Source organism: Cyrtonyx montezumae, unplaced genomic scaffold (assembly GCF_038088225.1).
Source record: "Cyrtonyx montezumae isolate F1298 unplaced genomic scaffold, pur_monq_1.0 scaffold_2, whole genome shotgun sequence".
NCBI lineage: Eukaryota > Metazoa > Chordata > Aves > Galliformes > Odontophoridae > Cyrtonyx > Cyrtonyx montezumae.
Genome location: NW_027071936.1, coordinates 14,652,542 through 14,672,147, shown reverse-complemented (window position 1 = coordinate 14,672,147; position 19,606 = coordinate 14,652,542). Strand labels below are relative to the sequence as shown.

Sequence of the window (19,606 nt, the reverse complement as noted above, 5' to 3'; positions counted from 1 at the left end):
AATTTGAATTTCTTCACATTTGACAGATGAAATGATCCATCTGTCGTAAGTATTTCATGACTAATTCTGGCTTTCTTGAGAAAAGATTTCTTGTTTGCGACTGAAAAGAAGACAATCTGGGAAAATGGGCCTTCCCCTTCTGCTCATACGCACATTTTAGTTAAGTCTGCACACTTTTTTTTTCTTCCTATAGCCCTACACAGAAAAATACTTTCTGTATAGTAGGAGGGCATTTTTTAAAATAGTTTTGCTCTTAGTCATCCATTGCGAGAAACAGCCTCAACAGATAACAAAAAGAACAACAATCTGAAAATGGAAAAACCCCCATCAGAGGTTTAGGAATGCAGAGCAATGCTTACAACTCTCAAGCTGAGCGTACAACGTGGGGTAGCAAGAAGTATGAGCACGGCCACCTTCACAAATATTTAACCAGTGTTTAAATTGTCTTTCAAATGACATGATGCAAAACACTGTTATAAACATCCATTTCTTGTGAACAGTTTCCTGGCCTTGAGCTATATGAAGCTGTGAAATACTCTGGCACAGGGCACACAGTGATAGACAGATGGGGAATCTGTGCTGGAAGAGTGTCAAGCCCTGACCAAGGAGGCAGGGGGCCAGAGCACTTTTGTATCACATAGATCAAGCAACTTACTGTCCTCTCCATGTCTTCTTTTTTTAAACAAGCAGCTCTTACCTTTACTTTACCATCTACTGCCTTTCCACCAAGCCAGAATTCACTCTGCAGCTGTAGAGATAATCCCATGTAATAAATATGGTAATTGAGTCCATGTGGAAGAAGCGTTCACAGACTAGGTTCATTCTCCAGCTTTGTGAGAGAAGCTTGGAACTGAAGTACTCTGACCTTGAAATTTAACACCGTAACAACTTGATCTAGTTGCTGCCCAGGGAAAACATCAGCTGGGAGTAACTACTTTCCAAGGGTTCCAGCCTTTGCCTGAAAATCTAAGGTTAAGTCCACACACAGTGGGAGTAAAAGAACAAGTTTTCTATCTTCTGGGGAGAGGAAAAGGGTAAGAGGTTTGGAATGGTGCTATGGGATTTTCCAGCCCATCTGCAATGCTAACTGAACATCTGTCTCTCTCTAACCACCTCCCGTGGCAGTCTGCATTTGCAAAGATTTTTTTTTCTCCTGTTGACTTGTAATAGCATAAACCCAACAGTTTTCTGTTGGCTGCCGAGGTCTGTGGTTTGTAGTTGTTAATAAATTAATAGATCAGGGAGCAAAGTGAATAGAGCTGAGGCAGTGAGGATCAAGCTGTAATTATTTGGCTGGTGCCAACCAGCAGCTGAGCAGGTCTGGAGGGGAAAACATTGGGTTGTGAGCATTTTTCTCAGATAAATATCCTTCCTAGGGGTGGTTCAACTGTAAGGTGGTGATTTTTGCTAGTGTTTGTGGGTTTAGTTTGTTTTTGTTTTATTCTTATTTTGTTGTTTTGTTTTGCTTTTAGTAATGCTGGCAGCAGTGTATTCTATACAGTTGTTTTTTTTTTATAGTTTATGCTTGAGCAAAGGTATCAGGTTGCTTCCCCTCTTGATAGATTCAGGATGTGCTAAATGGCAGTAATCCAGCAAGGCTACAGACCTTTCGATACCTTTTAGTAACCTCTCAAAAGTGGATCTCCAAAGCCAGATTCCTACACTAACGATTGCAAAGAATTTTCAGTAGAAATGATGTGATATAAAAGAAAGCTCTTCTGTAGTTAAACTACTGCTGTTAGACTCTGGCTATATAATTGTTTTCTCAGTGTTCTTAGTCTGCAATGTCTTCTAAAGAGTTAGAAAAAGTTTCAGTTCCTACCTCTGCTTTGTATTTTGCCCACTGGAGCTGTAAATATTACATATCTCTATGCCTACATATAGCATCCAGCAAGGTGGCAGGATATTTTGAGTCCTTCTGGCATTTCTTGCATCAGAACAGGAACAAAATGAATTGTCTTCTCAAAAGCACTGGGCAACTTTTGAATCTCAGTGGCTTTGCTGGCATTTCTGATTATCCAGCACTTTAGAGACTCAGACTTATTTGATTTCAGAGCCTAGCTTTAATCACCAAGATCATGCAGGATGCCTATTATTATATTAGCATATTTCCAATTTTATTTGCGTATGTGTGTCTGTCTGCAGTCATGTACGTATGCACACTTTGTGATAATAAAAATTGTGTCCATAAATAGGAAGTCAATGGAAATAAATTGTGGTAGGAAGCAGACCATACACGCTCAGCTGGTGAATTATCCAGAAGTAGTATGCCTGCAAGAACAGGAACTGCTTATCTTCAAGAAGATCCCATGTGGAAATAAATCACATTGCCTGGATTTTCATTCTGGTTGAAAAGCTGCCATGTGTTTTCTCACTCCCTCAAGTAGACATCTGTGCATCAGGCATTGCGTTCAATGCCAGTCCAGTAATCAAGCTCTAAGCTGTGAGTGATGGGTTTTCACGCCCTCCAGCTGACTTGAAAAACAAGGGCAAAGCTGTCGCAGAGCCTTGCTCACTCACAGCTGTGCCCTGGCAAGGAACAGCCTGACCTCTGCTCACTTCTGACTTCTTCAGGTTAAACTCCTGGCAGCCTGAGCAAGGGCAGATGTAGCTGCCCTGAGGAGCACAGGCTGATGTAAGGAGTAGGGTGCTAGGGGGTAAATTAAATAATCATCTGGGACTGTTCAATCTGGTCTCTTTCTATTTTTTTCCTCAACACTTGAAGGCATGTTTTGCTTTTTCACTGTGAAGCAGCAGCATGTAATGTAGAACTGTACGTAGAGGGCTTGGTGCCAGTCCCACTGCCCAGGACTTGGTCTTGAGCAAAGGATTGAGGCATCAGCTTCAGTAAACCTGAGGCTCTGTTCAACCCAGGCAAGATATATCTCGTTTCAGCTGTCATTGCAATTAGTGCTAATGACAGTCATTAAGTAATTTTGCAATCATCCTAAGGAATGTTAATTCAAGAACTCAAGTCAAAGTTAATGTCCTTTACCAGTGTCTCCCCCACAGCATGTGCTGCTTCGGGGTGTGATAAATGAAAAGGTAAATACTCCTGGCTCAAATCTGGAGAAATGAGAAGTCAGAATTTTAGTCCTGTCGTAACAGCTAGTGTAAGCCATTGTGTCCTTGCAGAGGTCCAGGGTCACAAAAAAGCAAAGTTTTGGTTTATGTATGGCTCCAGTAATTGACTCTTGATATTATTATTAGCTTTAAAGGGGATTACAAAGCAGGACATGCTGGGTTTCTGTTTCCAATGTGGTTAAATGAGAAATACTGTAAAACAGCTGAGAGGAGAGTTTTTATTGAACTAGTTTCCGGATTTTGCTGTGTTAAGGAAATATTTCTGGTTTTAGTTGAGTTCTGACACAGATAAGGTTTCCTGAATCTCAGACACTAGATAAGGGTTTGTCTTACAAACTTTCTGATTTCTGAGAATTCAGAAGAAGGGACTGAAATTATTCTTAAGCCCATGAAAACCCACATTTAAGGCATATTATAAAAAACTGTATGCAGCCTTAGCCATCCCTGAAGGGGCTGGAAGGATAGAAGAGCACTGATATAAGGATATAAATAGATGTTTTGAATAAGCCTTTATTAGGGAACAATTCTAATAAAAGAAAGGAGGGTGATTCCTGAAATTGTTAGTGTGAGAGAATTTTACACACCTGTGCTGGCTGCAAGGGCAGTTCTGAAAAGCACCATCGGACACCTGTGGGACCATCTATAATGAGTTGTTCCTAAAATAGGCCACTGTGCAGCACAGCTGCTGGTGCTTTTCTTGCTGCAGAACAGCTGAGATGTTGACTTGGTGAATGAGTTGGCTTCTTCACCCACGGAAGCCATTGAGCAGTCCCTTTGTTCAAGCATATCCACATGGTGGATGAAGAAGATTTAAAGACTTCTGTTTGCCTTGAAGAACTCTGGTCATGCAGAGCCAGCGCTATTCTTTCTCTCACTTTTAAATGATCAGATCTGCTGTGGTGATGGTGGTGGTTCCTCAGATGCACCTTTTAATGTTGTCTGTCGGTTCTGGGTGGGAACTGAAGAAAACACAGTGGTGCTTATAGGTGTAAGATCATACCACCATGTTCCTATCCAGCATTTACTTTTGTAAAGGTTAGGCAGGTGGAAGCCCTTACAGATGCACCGCTGTGTGTGATATTAGACTTCTCCATCACCCCATTATTTTTTTATATAAGCAACGATGGTGCCACTGACTATCAGGTGAACGTGACAGATGTTGTTTTCCCAGGCACTGCAAGGTGCCATTTAGTGTGTGTCTTCCCTTGTCTGGTTGGCTGGTGCTGCCTGCCTTCCCCATGTCCTGCATGCAGTAGTACCTCACTGGTTAAAATAATAATAACAAATGAGGCTACCTTGCTCTTGTCTGGTTTGGTCCAATTCAACATGAATCAATTATGAAAAAAAAAATATATATATATATATAGCCTAAAATAGAGGAGTCTGAGACTTAGGCAACAGCTTCTCTTGTGACGGTCCCACTTACTTTTGTCCTGTGAGCTCATGTGGCTGAGGCGAGCAGGTTACAGTCCTCAGCTGGATGTACGGGTTTGTGTCACTGCCCTCAGAAGAGCATTTACCGGCCTTGTTAAAGATAGCAGTGAATTGCTCCGATTTCATCTCTGAATACCAAAGGCTTCCGACTTGCCACTGTTTGGCTTCCTGCAGAGCCTCCGAGCAGCAGACAACAAGTGGCTGTAGCACACTGCTTCCTCTTGGGATTTTTTGAGAAGGTGTTTAGCGGGAGGTGGTTTACTACAGAGATTATTTTGTTCCTTTTACTGTGTTTATTGTCCAGGACAGGCAGCAGTGCAGTAGAGTGAGAATGCAAAAAGAACAGGAAGCGACTGCGGAGGTGGAGGCAGGAAGAATGGAAGGTATTTTTAACTTTTTTAAAAAAGCCACAGCGATTGCTGTTTCAGCTGCAAGCCTCTTTGTTCACATTAGTTGCGTTCTTATAGCCAGGAGGCAAGAGTAGATGTGGTGAGATCATCATCATTCCTTTCTTAGGTTAATCACACGCTACAGCAAATTTCTGTTACTGTAATGACTGGTTAGACTCTGCATCCTTCTTCTCTAATGACATGCCATTTGGAGCAGTTCTTTTCCATTAGGATAATGCTTGTAAGCAGCACTGGGTATATCCTTTGCCAGTTCCTGTTATGTATAGAACTATTCTCCAATATTAAGCCCAGTGCCTTTGTTAAAATAATATGGTATATGAGGAGAGCTTAATTTCTCAGGAGGTAAGAGTTAAGAATTGTGGTAGCTTCTTAAATGATGCATAGATGCATGTTATTCTTCCTTCTGTAGGCTCATCCAAGGCAAAATTTCCTTACTTGCTATGTTGGTAAATAACCGTGCCATCACAATAAGCTTCTCTGGATGCCAATAATATGGTTAATCAGCAGCAAATCAGGCCTAATTAACCAGTGTGCTGCCACCACTACTGGGGCTGCAACAATGGTGTTTGCACGCGGTGTGCTGGGGGCAGTGTTCTTTAGGAGAAAGTCATCATGAAATTCAGGAAATTTGCATTCAAGGCACCATGTGGGATAACATCCTTTGTCCCATAGAGCTGCCCTTTTCCCAAGGCAGGCCTGCTAAGCAGTAGTTAGGTTTTCGTGGCTGCACAAAATGTGGGTTTGGTTTTGGGCCAGTTCTCAGTAGATGTGTGTCTACCTAAACCGCTCCATCCTGGTTGCCACTAGTTAAGTGGAAATCCCAGCAGAGAAAGCAAGAACTGCGTGGGCACTGAGCCAGCAATACACTTTCACCTCTGAAGGTGATCATCCTGCTTTAAAATGAAGTCACGTTGGCACTGCTGTGTAGAAAAAAGGTATTTATCATTGGCTATTGCTAAACTGCTCTCTCAAAAAGCAGGGCTTCTGTTTGGCAGCAGTCAGTGTTCAGAGGCAGCCCGCTGTATGATATACATTAATGAAGGGTTAGATTTCAGCGTGGTTTTATCAGACAGAAAAAAGCAGGATAGGAGAGGAATGAAATTCCCCCTTAAATGATGGGCAGTCACATCGCTTTTAACATCAAACACGGGAGTGGTGTTTGAAAGGTTCATACAGCCCTCCTGGTGTCCTTCAAACACCTCTTTCTTGTTACTCAGTAGTAAGGTGAGGAAGCTCAGTGTGGCAGGGAGCTATGTGAAATGGAGTCAGCTGCCTGATGTGGACAGCAGGCTTCATTCCACCTGCATGTGTGTCAGGAACATGCGCTCCTTGTGAAATAAGGCTCACCCTTGAAGTGAGGCTGCATGTCCTTAAAAGTCACCTCTAGCATCAGACAACGAAATTCAAAAAATGCTCTGATAAATAATGAGATTAAATGTAATCACATGCAATTTTAAGAAAGGAAAACATATAGCCCTGTGGGTTTTGTCAACAGCTTGTGTCCCCTCCGGAGTGACCCAGGATATGAGCTGAGAGTGTGGCTGTAGCTTATATAACTGCTACAGTTGACTGCCAGCTAGGGTAGCTGCTGTTTGATTTGGCTGTTTTCACAAAGCTGTTTCTCCTTCCCTTTCACCTTGGAGGAGAAGGGCTGCCAGGCTCTTGGTGGCACTCTGTAGCAAGCTTGCTTTTCAGCAGGGAATTTTGCATCCGAACATGCCTGGAAGAGTAAAGTGTTTTACTTAGTGCTGTAGCCCTTGGAGGAAACATGCCAAGAGCAAAGCTGCCCGTGGGGTCGCAGGCGAAGTGAGAGTGGAAGTACAGGGGCAGAACAGCAATGGGACAGAGAGGGGACAGCACTTGAGTGTGGGACAGGCTGGGATGGAGCAGGCCATTCTCACATTGCCACCCTGCTGCCTTCATTAGAGGCTGGGGAGGGGTGACCAGGGGAAGCTCCTCTTCTTAAGAGCTGTCCCAGCCATGCAGCTGAGCTCTGGGGACCTCTATGTGAGGGCTGCTGGTGTGGCTCCTTCAGCTGTACTCCTTGAGGCAAAGAACCCATAATCGCCTATTTTCTGATGTGGTTATCTGCTGACAGAGATTAAAAGCAAAGTGAAACCAGGAGTGAAGTCTGAGCCAGATGACATGCGTGCAGAAAATCTGTATCGTGATGCTGCTAGCAGCTGCTGTCATGGCCCTGAGGATGTGCACTGGGCTGGAAGTGGTGGTTGCATGAGTCTTCTGGCAGGTTGTGTGCTGCCCACAGAGAGCAGATGGGACATGGGCTGAAGCTCCTTAGAGCAGTCTTAGAGCAGGGCTGCAGTCATCCTTCTCTTTAAATGGAAATCTTTCTAATTGAAGGGTAAGTAATTATTTCGCTTGCAGCAGTATGGTGGAGTCGAATTGGGCTTGCTGCACTCACACTGCCACAGATCTTGGACTGATTTGCTCCCTTGGCAGGAAGTTAGGGCAGAGGTGTGCGCAGATCTGTTTGAGCTCTTCCTGGGTGCAGTCCTTTTATATCACTCCCAACCCACTTACCTTGGTAGTGATTTTTTTGTCAGTCTTGAGGTCGTACTTGGGCTGCTATGGCTGATGCTTGCTTCTAAACTAGGGTAAAGACTGCAGTATCAGAATTATAAACAGGCAAGCCCTCATGCTCACTACTCAGTCGTAGAGAGTAGTTGAGAATCCGGTCTCTTTGAGCTGCTTCTGCAGCCCAATGCTTTCTGGACCCCCAGGAATTCAGCAAGGCTCTAGCAAGTATAGGGACTGTAGATTTATAGAAAAAAACAAGCAATAACAACGCTCAGAAACAAAATCTGACAGTGCTACCTGCATGCTGTGGTAAGTAAATATTTCATTTTAAGTATTAGATTTGAAATTGTGTTTCAAATTAATTCGAATTGCATTTGCATATTGTAAACTGTAGCATTTCCAGTGGGGTTCCTGTGGCCTCTTGGAAGCGTGTGCTTAAGCTTTGGCCAACAGCTCAGTGAAATGAAAGAAGATGCAATGCAGTTGGCTTTGCTTTGGATTGGGTGCAGAGACCTCTGTGGTGTTTGGCAGGACTTACTTCACTCCTGTTTTCATTTGCACAGTTGTGGGCAGCAGGTTAAGCTGTGCTTTGTCCTTCTGCGCTTTGCAGAGTTAAAGAGGCAAGAGCAGGGGAGTCAACAACCACAAAAATTTATTTCTTCAATGTGTACATAACCTCCCTTGTATCAACCTCAAGGAGGTTTTGGCTGATTGACAGCCATCTCTTTCTGGAAAAAAAGAGGAAAAAAAAAAGACAGTGGTGTTTAACCACATCTTCATCTTGATTCTTCCCCTCGTTTTCCTTGGTTTATTACCATCACAAAGCAAGCACGAGCAGAGTCTGCATTTTTCTTCAGGTCTTTCCCCTTTTATTCCCCTTTGGATCCATATCCCAGCCATTTCCATGTTTTGGTGCCGTGTCCTGACGCCTGTGCTAGCAGACCTGCAGGTGCCTGTACCTGGGAGCCCGGGGGGAGGAGAGTGAGCAGCCCTGTGAGGAGGCCAGGCTGCTCTGTCAGAGCCCTGGCAGGAGCCAGGTTTTTCCTCGGGGCTGTTTGTGTGGTTTTGTTGGGAGTTTCAACTGAACTGGTATTGCGGCTCGTGTCAGGGGTGGCTAGAAGTGCTGCTAGTACTGGTGCTGGGAAGGTTGTGAGGAAGGACTGTGGGCTTCCGTGTGCGTGGTGCTTTGTGGTTTGTTTTAATACAAGAATGAATGGCTTCGACTTTGAGTGAACAGCCTTGTCTGATAAAGCACCGTTTTTCACACAGCACTCTTACATACTGTGGTATCAGCATAGGATCTTATATGGGCCAAATACATAAAGGGGTGTCATAAATCAGTGTGCATTGATTTCCAATGATGATTAAAAAGCGTCCTTCAACATAGAAAATCCTTAGACTTCTGATGGCCAAGAACTGGAAGGACGTAAGAAGGATCAGGTCTCCGTATGCTGGGACTTAAGGCTGGTCAGAATGAATGTGACGTTTTTCTAAAATGTCAGAAAAAGTACAAGAAATAAAATCTTTCAGAATAGAACCCCAGACACCTAGTTAGAGTGTTAAAAACTCAAGAATTAGAAATGTTCTGCTTAATATAGATTAAAAATAAAAATAAATAGGCCAAGCACAAGTCTTTGCAAGCAGGCTCTTGCTCCTGAGCATGGCTGCGGCCAGACCAAAGGCTTCTGATTTATGAGGCCTCTGCAGGGGCTTTCCATCCATCTCCTCAGCTGTGGTGACCATCATGCCACGCTGTCTTCCCTTTTTGTTCTGTAGGGGTACAACTTAACCAACCAACTTTTAAGGGAGTGTAGCAGTGCGTGCCCAAGTAGAACACATGCCGTCTATCAGATCTTGCCCTGTTCTGTCCTCAGGGCAGATGGGATAGAGCCAGAAAAAGCTAGCCTAGTGTGACATACAACAGCAAGTCTGTAACAAACAGACCTGGGCCCAGATCCTACCACAGAAGAGTTGTACAGAAGCAGTTGAAGTCTGGTCGTGTTTAATCTGTTGTATCTGCCATCCGCATCCCTGCCTGCCCACCTACAGGTTCTCACTGTGTTTGGATGTGTGGTCTGGCTATCATCTGGAGCAGCAGCCTTGCAGAAAGGACGCAGCATTCTTATTTGAATGGCCTCCATGTCTTTGTGGCCTCCAGCACATTCCCCCTGAGTAAGCCTGAACCCTGTGCACATTTCCTGATGTGTGGCTGCCAATAACCTTGTGCTGGGTGTGATGCACCCGTGGCTGTGATGGTAGTCAGATAGCTTTACTACGAATAAGATCACTGGATGAGTGATGCTCTCCCATCACCTGCAGTAACAGGTGCTGGCCCCAGCTGCAGGAAGGGAAATGGACCTTCAGTTATTCCTTGTCCAACCATTTGCCTTTGCCCTTGGACAAAAGGTGGCAAAATGAGGACTTGAAATGTCGACCCCATATCTTGTGGGAACTGCATATACACCATATATCAATCTGTCTGCATCCTGTCTTGCATCCCCAGGATTGTAGGGAAAAAGCCTGTCTGTGTCTCAAAACACACTGAGAGATGGAAGCTATGTTAATCTTGTTTCTTACCTCTTCAGATTATTGTTTTCACGTTTTAATGAACACATCCTTGATTTACTCTGTCTTGCATTTGAAGTGGCAGTTCTCAGTTATAACTAATACCCTTTGGCACTTAAAAAACCAAGTCAGCATTTTATAGAGAACAGCAGCTCTAAGAGCTGAAAAAAGAAGACAGCACAAGATGCAGAGTCAGAAGGATGCATGAGTCTGTATAAAATCTAGAGGAATGTGCTTTGTACTCTTTATGTTCAGTGGTCTAATACAAGTTAGAACATCCCACTGTTTTTCCTCTAAACCAGCTTTTCTCTGTGAAGTGGCAAGCGCAATCTTATGCTGGAATAGCTTGGAAAATTCTGTTTTGTTTTATTAAATATGCAGACTTTCTGGATTTGTTGACGTTCCGGTAAGCATCGAGTTAGTGAGATAGGTAACAGTTTATTTACATTGTAGCTTGAGGTTATCTACATTAATTTGCCTGGAAACTTCTTAGGATGTTTTGTTTAGTTTTGTGGATTGTTTGTTTGTGTAAAGCAGATAAAGAAGATATCTTCAGTAACAAGGGCATGTAAAGCTCGGCTGACTACGCAGGGACTCTGCCAGACATATAAGCCAAACATAGACTTTGTCCATTAAAAATCTCCTCGCAAAAGGTCCAGAATAATTCTGCACAGAGATAAGATTGACACGCTCAGACAGGCTAATGTGATGTAAATGAGCAAGATGCAGGAGGGAGGTATTCATGTCAAAAATCTGTTCTTATTACTAAAAAGTGATTTAGACCTTTGTGGAGATACTAATGTCTCCTGATGAAAGAATTTTTTGTTTGATTGCCCCAGGTCGGTCACGTAACACTTAGAAAATTCACCAGCAATCTTTATTTGTTTTAACATTTTTTTTTACCAGCTACTGAGGTTTGTATTTCTTTTTCTTCTAGGTATTTGCTTGCAGTCACTGTTGCTTGTTGGTTTCAGTCCTCACTGCTGGGCAGTGGAACAGCATGCATGCAGTGCGCCCACAGGTCTCAGCGTTGTTTCACTCCTGTCAGTTTAAAAATGCCTTTCCAGTTCTGTAATGAGCTGCTTTTGATGGTTTTTCTCTTGCATAGGACATAATCATTTTCTTTCATTTTGAGAAAGAACACTGACAATAATTACAGCGTTTACTTACACTGCTACAGTGCTGTTGGCTCCTGTCATCGTCCTAGCTTTGTACAGAGTCTAGCAATAACATAGTTCTCACGACTTTGACACAGAAGTGTTTACAAAGACCTTGTCCTCATAAAATAATATATATCTGAAGAGAATGACCTGGCTCACTACCCTGTGTTCTGATGTTAAGTGAAATTCTTGGGTCATGTTCTGTTACACCACATCAGAAGTATATGGCTTTATTGGGGCAGAATTTCCTCTTGGCATTATACATCTGGAGCTGGGTAGCAGAATCACTCGTAATTAGCTCTTGTGGCAGTCATTTAAATTTATGCATAAAAAATAAGCTTTCTTAAATATACTTTCTAGTAGTGCTGCTGGAGAAACACCAAAGAGATGGGGGATTCATGTGGGAGTTCTGGTCGGAGCTAATTTACTTAAATGAAAAATTAAGAACTATTTCCCCACTGAGCGGGTTTCACTATGCAGAATTCCCATCACAGCTGCCTCTGGCTGCAGCACTCGGATCTGTGCTGACATCATCACTGCTGTAGGTTTTATGTATGACAACACAAGCAATTTGCTTCTATCCAGGGTGTTTGATTTTTTGTACCCCTCTCTTTGAGATTTTCATACAGTGAGGAGGAGCCAGATTTGTGTTTCCTTCTTTATTTCTTCTGAAACTATTCCCCAAGTTGTATGTCTCATCCTAAGAACATGGGTTGGTTTTACCCCAGGTTTTGTTCAGCTGGTTTTAAGGAAACTCTTGACCTAAGAACAAAATAACGTGACCAACCCAATTGTATGTTCTGGTTTGTTTTGCGCTGACATTTGGAAAAGGAAAGAAGAGGGTACTAGAATTTAGCAAAATAGATGCCCTGAACCATCTGCTGCTCTACTCACAGTCATTAGACATTCAGTTGAGGTGCAACAGCGTGAAGTTGGATGGCTTTCCTTCTTCAGGCCTGCGCTGGCTGACACTGAAACGAGCACAGAATGAAGCAAGCATGTCTTGTAGGCAGTCATGAAGTTGTGCTAATTTGCAGTCAGTTTTACATAAACTTGGTACGTCTCAAAAACCGTAGGAAGTGATAGCCTTGAAGTAGACCCACTTAGGAGTGATATGGGGCTGCTAACATGGATTGCAGCTAAATCATTCAGTATCCTTCAGGGGCAGGATCTCAGCTCCCTGGAAGGCTGTGTGCCTCTGTGGTTAGAAACCAAAGATACAGGATAAAAATTATAAATTATTAATATCTGAAAGACATAAAGGTTAATGAATAAGTAATAAGTTGCAGTGTTTTTCTTTTCTTACCAAAAATATTGGTGTTTAACCTGTCAGCAGCTCGGCAATACACAGCCGTTTGCTAGCTCTCCCTTCCTTCCAGTGGGATGGGGAGAGAATCAAGGGGAAAAAAGCAACAAAGTAGAATTAGTGGGTTGGGATAGAAATTGTGCACTAAGACAGAAAAGAAAGAGAAAAAAAATAGCACTGATAATAATATTTATTACTTTACAAAGCGAGTGAGGCACACTGTGATTTCTCACCACCTACTGATCGGTGCCCAACCAGTCCCCAAACAACTGTTGCTTTCCTGGCCAGCTCCCCACCCTTTCCAAGTTTGTTTTTTTTTTGTGTGTGTGTGTGTGTGATGTGACATGGTATGTGATATCCCTTTGGCCAGTTTAGGTCAGCTGTCTTGCTTCTGTCCCCTGTCAGCTCCCTATGCCCCTTCAGCCCCCCTCACTGGCAGGACAGTACCAGGAGCTGAAAACACTGAAATGTCTTTGGCTCTGCCCAGCACTGCTCAGCAACAACTAAAACATTGATGTGTTATCGATGTTTTTCTCCTGAAGCCAAAACATAGTGTCATACCAGACACAGCAAAGAAAAAATCAGCTCTGTCTCAGCTGAAAGTAGGAGAGATACGTTGTCTGTATTCGTTTAAATTTTCCTCTCATTGAACTCTTTTCTCCTGTTACTCATTCTACATACTCCAAAGTGCTGAAATTTAGGCTATCTTACAACATTGCCATTCTGGTTTAGAGGAAGGAGGCAGGTTAGGATGCCTTTTGGAAAGGACTTATGCTGATATTGCCAATGGATAGTGAGGGTCTGGAACTGCTAAGCAATTGCATAGCTTCTGCCAGCAGCATCTCCCTTGTCACCTTGCGAAGGAGACCCCGTTGTGTGCATGTAGAGATGTGGACCCACATTTTCACGACTTGTTTGTCCGTTCCATGCAAAACTAAATGTTTGAGGTACCTTCTGAGTCACAAACCGGTGCTTTGCTGACAGCATGAGCTGGGGAAAGCATTTAAAAGGAGCTCTTGAAGCAGCAAGTGTAGCCTGCAATTTAAAATAAGAACAAAGTGGGGTTTAATCACTGGTCCATCACCACTCTGCTGACACTGACAGGGGTGAAGCTTTGACCTCTAGCAAGACCTGAGCTGGGCAGTGCTGAGTCCTTTTGAAGCCCCCAGTTAAGAAGCACTTTTTGAGGTCGTCTCCTGCTTGAAGTGACAGTTCCTCTGCAGTCCTGGCCAGATTTCAACCTGGACAACTCTCTTCCACCTGGTTATTATCCCTCCCCACTGTTTCCCTGGCTGTGGCATTGGCTTTGCAGCACAGTAGCTTCTCTTGGCATTCTTTCATCTGCACTACCCAGCAGGATTTCTTCCCTCTGTATTCTTTTTAACAGCGAGTAACTGTGCGTGTTTGTCTCAGCCTGTTGCCTTGTGTGAGCATATCCTTGGTGACAGTGGAGGGAAGGGCCCTCCGTGAGAGGAAGGGGACCTGGATGGACAGCCCAAGAATGAGACCACTCAGGTCCCAGGGGTCCAGGAAAACAAGTCTGATCTTCACCTGCTCACAGCAGGCAAGGTATCGCTTGTTCATCTTCCACAGACAGACTGGTAGTGGATTTTGTGGCCTCTTGTAGCTAAGTATTTTCCCTCAGACTTCCACATCCATTTTGTTTCCCTTTCTGTTTGTTCTGCATTCTCCTTGTCCCTAGCATTGTCTTTGAGTTACAGAATGGCTTGGTTTGAAAGAGACCACAAAGCCTACCTGGTTCCAATTCTCCTGCCATGGGCAGGGTTGCCAGCTACCAGCTCATGCTGCCAGGATCCCATCTAACCTGGACTTGAGCACCTCCAAGGATGCGGCACCCACAGCTTCTTCTGGGCAACCTGTTCCAGTGCCTCGCCATCCTCTGAATTGGGAGAGACTTGAAATCTGAGTCTTTACTGTGACTTTTAAGCAAAATTGGGTGTTTTTCTTTCTTCCCTACCTGCTAGTATTTACTTCTAATCTGTCAAATAAATATTTTTGGTACATTTTTCTTAACTCTGAATGCAGCTAACACTACATTTCTTTCATTGACAGGTTAGCTGTTCTTGTGCATCAAACTACCGCTGGTAGCCAGCCCCGTTGGACCTACTGCCCTGCAAGAAAACTCCCAGGAGACGCTGACGACAAGCCCCATCCCTTAGGCAGCCCATGGGGACTGTACCACGTCCCCTGGGACCTGCCAAGCTCTCCTTGGTCACTGCACCTGAGGAGAAGGACTGCCTGGGAGACCTGCCACGTGCTAAGCACCAGCCTAAGGCTCATACTGTAGAGAGGGCTAGCAATGGTTTCCCCTGCACAATGCTTGGTTCTGCTGCCTCTGGCACCTGTGAGCTGAAGCACACCGACACCCACAGGTTTGAGGATGGCAGCCTTCCTCCCGGGCTCTCCAGCCAGGCTGCAGAGGGCCATCAGGCAGGGGTAGAGCCCGCCCCAGTGGTGGTGGCCTGCTTGGATGGGTGTGGGTCTGACACAATGCCGGCCCCACGGAGTTCCCAGCAGTTCATGCAGGGCGGCCAGATGAAGATGAACGCTCTGGTAGAGGTGGAGGACTCAGCCGTGAAGGCTCAGAGGGCTGAGGACCAGCCAGTGCTCCAGGTGTCCCAGTGTTCTTCCCCAAGCAGCCCACTTGGGGGTAAAGAGTCCTGTCCTCCTTCTCAGACAAGCCTTCTGCAAAGTGGAGAAAAAGGCAGGAAAGCAGAAGAAGCCGGTGCTCAGCCTGCCTCTCCAGCAAGAGACACGACCACTGATCCTGGGAGAGACCCTCAGGAGGCTGTGGAGGCAAAAAGCAGCACTGCTGGCACTGAGCAGCTGCATCCTGCTGATCTAACTGAGACAGAGCAGAGCAGCCAGTCACCAGCCCAGCTCAGCCATGAGGGGGCACGTGCTGTACACGATGCTAGTGTTGAGCCAGGGAATGTGGGCTCAGCCCATCTCTCCAAATTCAGAGAAGCAGGTACAATGACAGTTCAGTCAGAGTGCGGCGCTTTACCTCAGGAAGCAGCAAGCAGGACATGGAGAGATGCTGAGGTTCAGGCCGTGGCTACTGTGGAGAGCAAATCGGCCTCCACCAGCCCCAGCATCCTTGCTGCCTTCTTAAAAGGGAACCCTCCTCCTGAGGAGAAGGAAGAACTGCACATCATTTACCATGGCAGTGAGGGACCGGGCCAGTCTAAACTTGTCGACAGCTCCTCCTCACAACAGAAGTCCCCGTGTTCTCCTGGAACTGTGCTGAAATCAACCATTGGTATGGCTGTGGCTCCTGCAGTCCAAAGCCAGCCTGCTGGGGTGCCTGGAGTCTTGCCTCATGCAGCATCCCCAGCCTCAGCAGACAATGTAGAGCCCACCCTCCCCTTGTCCTCAGCAGCTGCCACCTCCCAAGGGACGCCTGTGGATCCTGCTGAAGGGATGGATGCAGTCAGCGGTGGTAAGGGCAATGCTGCACTGCCAGTGGATGCTGCAGCACAGCCAAAACCACTGCCTGCCCAGCAGCTCAACGTTCACCCCCATCAACAGCCTGCAGCTGGTGAAGAAAACACGGCTTCTGCTGCCAGAACTGAGAACAAGGTGCAGCGTCTTGTCCACGACACAGGAAGCAGCCAGTTACCTTCGCTCTGTCACACACACGGTAAAACCAAGCAGAACGAAGTCCCGGGGAGCTCTGAGCAATGTCAGGGTGCAAATACAGGGGAGGTGATTCCTCAATGTGTGGCAAAACCGAAAGAGGAAAGCTTGATGGTTCTGGATGACGAGGGAGTGGTAAACTCGAGCAGTGAGCCCGTCAGCAGAAAGGCTCCCACAGGGGAGGCAGGTGGGGAACGGCAGAGCAGAGGCCAGGGAGAAGCAAGGCAGGCTCCCGGGGCCAGCAGGCTGCAAGCGGGAGTGACGCCTGTGCCAGGCTGCAGCTCCGGATGTGTCAGCCCTCACCCTGAAGCCTCGGCAGCTCCCCCGCAGCAGGGTCTTCAGGCCAAGGAGACCAGGCCCGAGATTCATCCCTCGACTCATCCTTCTTCAGTTCAGGCCATGCCAAACCGTGGGGAAAACAAGCAGCAGCCCACCCCGGCCATGGAGGCAAAAGTGCAGGTGAAGCAATCCAAGCACATCAGGGATGTTGTCTGGGATGAGCAAGGCATGACGTGGGAGGTCTACGGTGCTTCCCTCGATCCCGAGTCCCTGGGAATCGCTATCCAGAACCACTTACAGAGACAGATACGAGAACACGAGAAACTGATCCGGGCTCAGAACAGTCAGAACCGGAAATCCATTTCCTCGGATACGTCCTCAAATAAGAAACTGAAAGGGAGGCAGCATAACGTATTCCAGTCCATGCTGCAGAATTTTAGGCGTCCCAATTGCTGTGTCCGACCTGCTCCATCATCTGTGTTAGACTGAAGCGGTCCGCAGGGGTGGGTAGATGTCTGCAGTGGTAGCGAGAATCCCTCCCCCTGAGTCTCGAGTCCTGCTGTTCAGTTGTGTCATTGGGATTGCAATGCAGCAACAGTGGAAATTATTCCCCTTTGTTTTCTGAGTAGCCACTCTCTCCATCACACCTTCATCACTGCTACAGCTGGTGTATTTCCACATGATGCCCCATCCCGACCACTGTCAGATAAGAGCTAGGCACTTAGCAAAAGCACAAATATGAATTACCACCTTGCTGCGAGGAAAGCAGCACCTTCTGATAAAGCTAGAAGCAGAGAGATCATCAGGATGATTGTCAGAAATTATCCGTGTACATCACAAGGTCTTATGCAAAGAAAAAGGCTGGGGGGAGGTGGACGAGGTGAAACTAAGGTTAACAGCTGTAAACATCTAAAGCGACACAACCTTCCTCGTGTTATTGCCCACAGTGAGGCAAGTCCATGAAGAGTTCACAGACGCTGATCACCAGGCAGACACACTCCTGCTGATGCAGAGGGGCGCAGATTAGGTGAGCCTGAGAGAGCCGGTTCTTCTCCCATTCAAGTGGAGAACCAAGGAAAGAGTGAAGATCAGGGCTGAAGGATTCTCTCTGGGAGAAGAAATTGAGTAAGTGGGGTTTTGGTGAGGGGACGAGAGGTGTGAGGGTGCTTGCAAGCAGGCAGCGCTTTCAGGTCGGGCCAGACACTAGAGCGCACGCAGCCAGGTTTCCTGGCACGCCACGTGCCAGCCCAGGAGCTGTGCCCTGCTCCCAGCCTCCAGCAGTGCTGAGGATACCATTCCTGTAAAGCACTCTTTAGTGTGATGTGGGTCTTTTTGCTCTCTTCAGTGATGCTCAGTAACATGTTAAGAGTAGAAGCAGGCTGTGCTATGAGCCTAAGTCCATGAGCCTGAGTGTTTAGTGTGTTATGCTGCTCTGACTTTTTTCCTTGTAAGTCCTTTTCTGAATCTACTTTTTTTTTTATTATTTCTTCAGTATTTTGGTGCTTCTCTCGCTGCCTTCCATAAACTTGATACCATTGATTTAGCCTATGCATTCCTTGTTTTGCCTGATGGTCTCTATATTATAAACCCTCCTATTGTTAACTTGAAACATTTACTTTATAGTAGTACCAAAATCTTGAGACAATCTTTAGTGTGTTTCTAATGTTAGAGAAGTTGTAGAATCTGCTAATAAGAGGTAGCTTAGTGATTGTTTCTCCAGGAGTGTGATATATAATAACGTCTCAAATGTATGTTTTGTCACATTTCCCAGCTTAATATTTTGCCGCAGTGGGAGATGTGTTTCCCACTAGGTTTCTTTTCTATCCACTAGAGTTCAGGGGAGGCTGGGGAACTCCTACAGTTCGTAGAAAATATAGTTTTCAACTGTGCAGAGCACTGGGGATTTGGATATTGTAATCCTGCAGAGTACTACAGTTAAATAGGAGTTATTTTTATTCCATTAAAGATTTTCCACGAATTACGAAGATCATTTGTCTGTAGTACAAAACATCAGACTTATTCCATAGATATTATGCATGTTAGCAGCCTTTCTTCTTGTCTATGAAGTAGCCTTGAGGTGGTCATCTTTTATTTAGGAGATCAGACTTTCTGAGTGTGTCAACAGCCAAGACTTCAAAGCAGCTGTTTTGAGGGGCTTTTTTCACCACCTAGGGCAGGTAAAACACTGTAAGGTTTATATAACTGACAGTATTTTACACTAGCTGTTGGCTTGGCACTGAATTGGCTCCTAATTTTCCTCTGGTGTGTATTTGGATCTCTATGGCACGTCCTCGTTCCATTTCTAGGCATTATTTCGTCTCCCACTTGATGCTGAATTGTTGAATCTGAAATAGCACATCAGAGTGTCTTCCCACATCTGCTTACTAGGAGAAGAGCCCTCTGTCTTTTTGTTAGTACTGCTGTTTGCATCACCTTATTAGCAGTGTCCGAGATGTGAGTTTCATGTGAAACTGTGTGTGGGATTAATATCAGCAGCATCATCAGGTAAGGTTAGTTGATGAGTTCAGTGTCTCTTACCACGTTGTGTCTGTGTCAGGCTCAGATTCCCATAGTTTTGACAGTGTTTGCTGTCTCCTGTCCAGGCCCAAGGCTTTGTGTGGCTCCTTCCTACATTTTCACCTTCTGCCCGCTCCCTTTTAGCTGCTGCCCAGCCTGTCCTTCTGTGAAACCCTGTCGCTTGACTGAGCCCACATCCCTTCCCCACTACAGCACTGTGATCCAACGTGCTCTGAACTGTCCCTATACAAATGTCCTCTTCCAGAAGAGAATGAACGGCTGTCATGCATTCACCGACTTCCTTGAACTTTATCCTTCAGCTCAAGCACTCCAAAACATTTGTAGAATGTGGGTGTGAATGGTTTTATTGAGGCTGAACTGAGCTTAGCAATGAGCGAGCGCTGGCGTGAACACTTCTTCTGGAACAATCAGAGATCTCTGGATACCCTGCAGCTGCTTCCAGCTGGGAGTCTGTCTTCACCAGTCGCTCCACCCCCACTTTTCCCCACCCAGCAACCTTTCTTCCAGGAAAATTTCACCAATACAGACATACAGCAAAACGTCGCTGGGTTGATAACCAAGTGGATGCATCTAAACGACTGCATGGGCATAGCTGGAAAAAACACGGTGGTCAGCAGAGCACTGCGCTTTTG

At 45.5% G+C, this 19,606-nt stretch overlaps 1 protein-coding gene across 1 annotated transcript in view; it reads left to right on the top strand.

Annotated features, from left to right (window-relative positions):
• Positions 1-19,066, top strand: part of GPRIN3 (GPRIN family member 3) — a 30,890-nt gene extending 11,824 nt beyond the window's left edge. Inside the window, exon 2 of the mRNA XM_065736437.1 lies at positions 14,571-19,066. Within this exon, the coding sequence (XP_065592509.1) occupies positions 14,685-16,925 (2,241 nt within the window). The 5' untranslated portion in view covers positions 14,571-14,684 and the 3' untranslated portion in view covers positions 16,926-19,066. The remainder of the gene's footprint in view (positions 1-14,570) is intronic.
• The last annotated feature ends 540 nt before the right edge of the window (positions 19,067-19,606 follow it).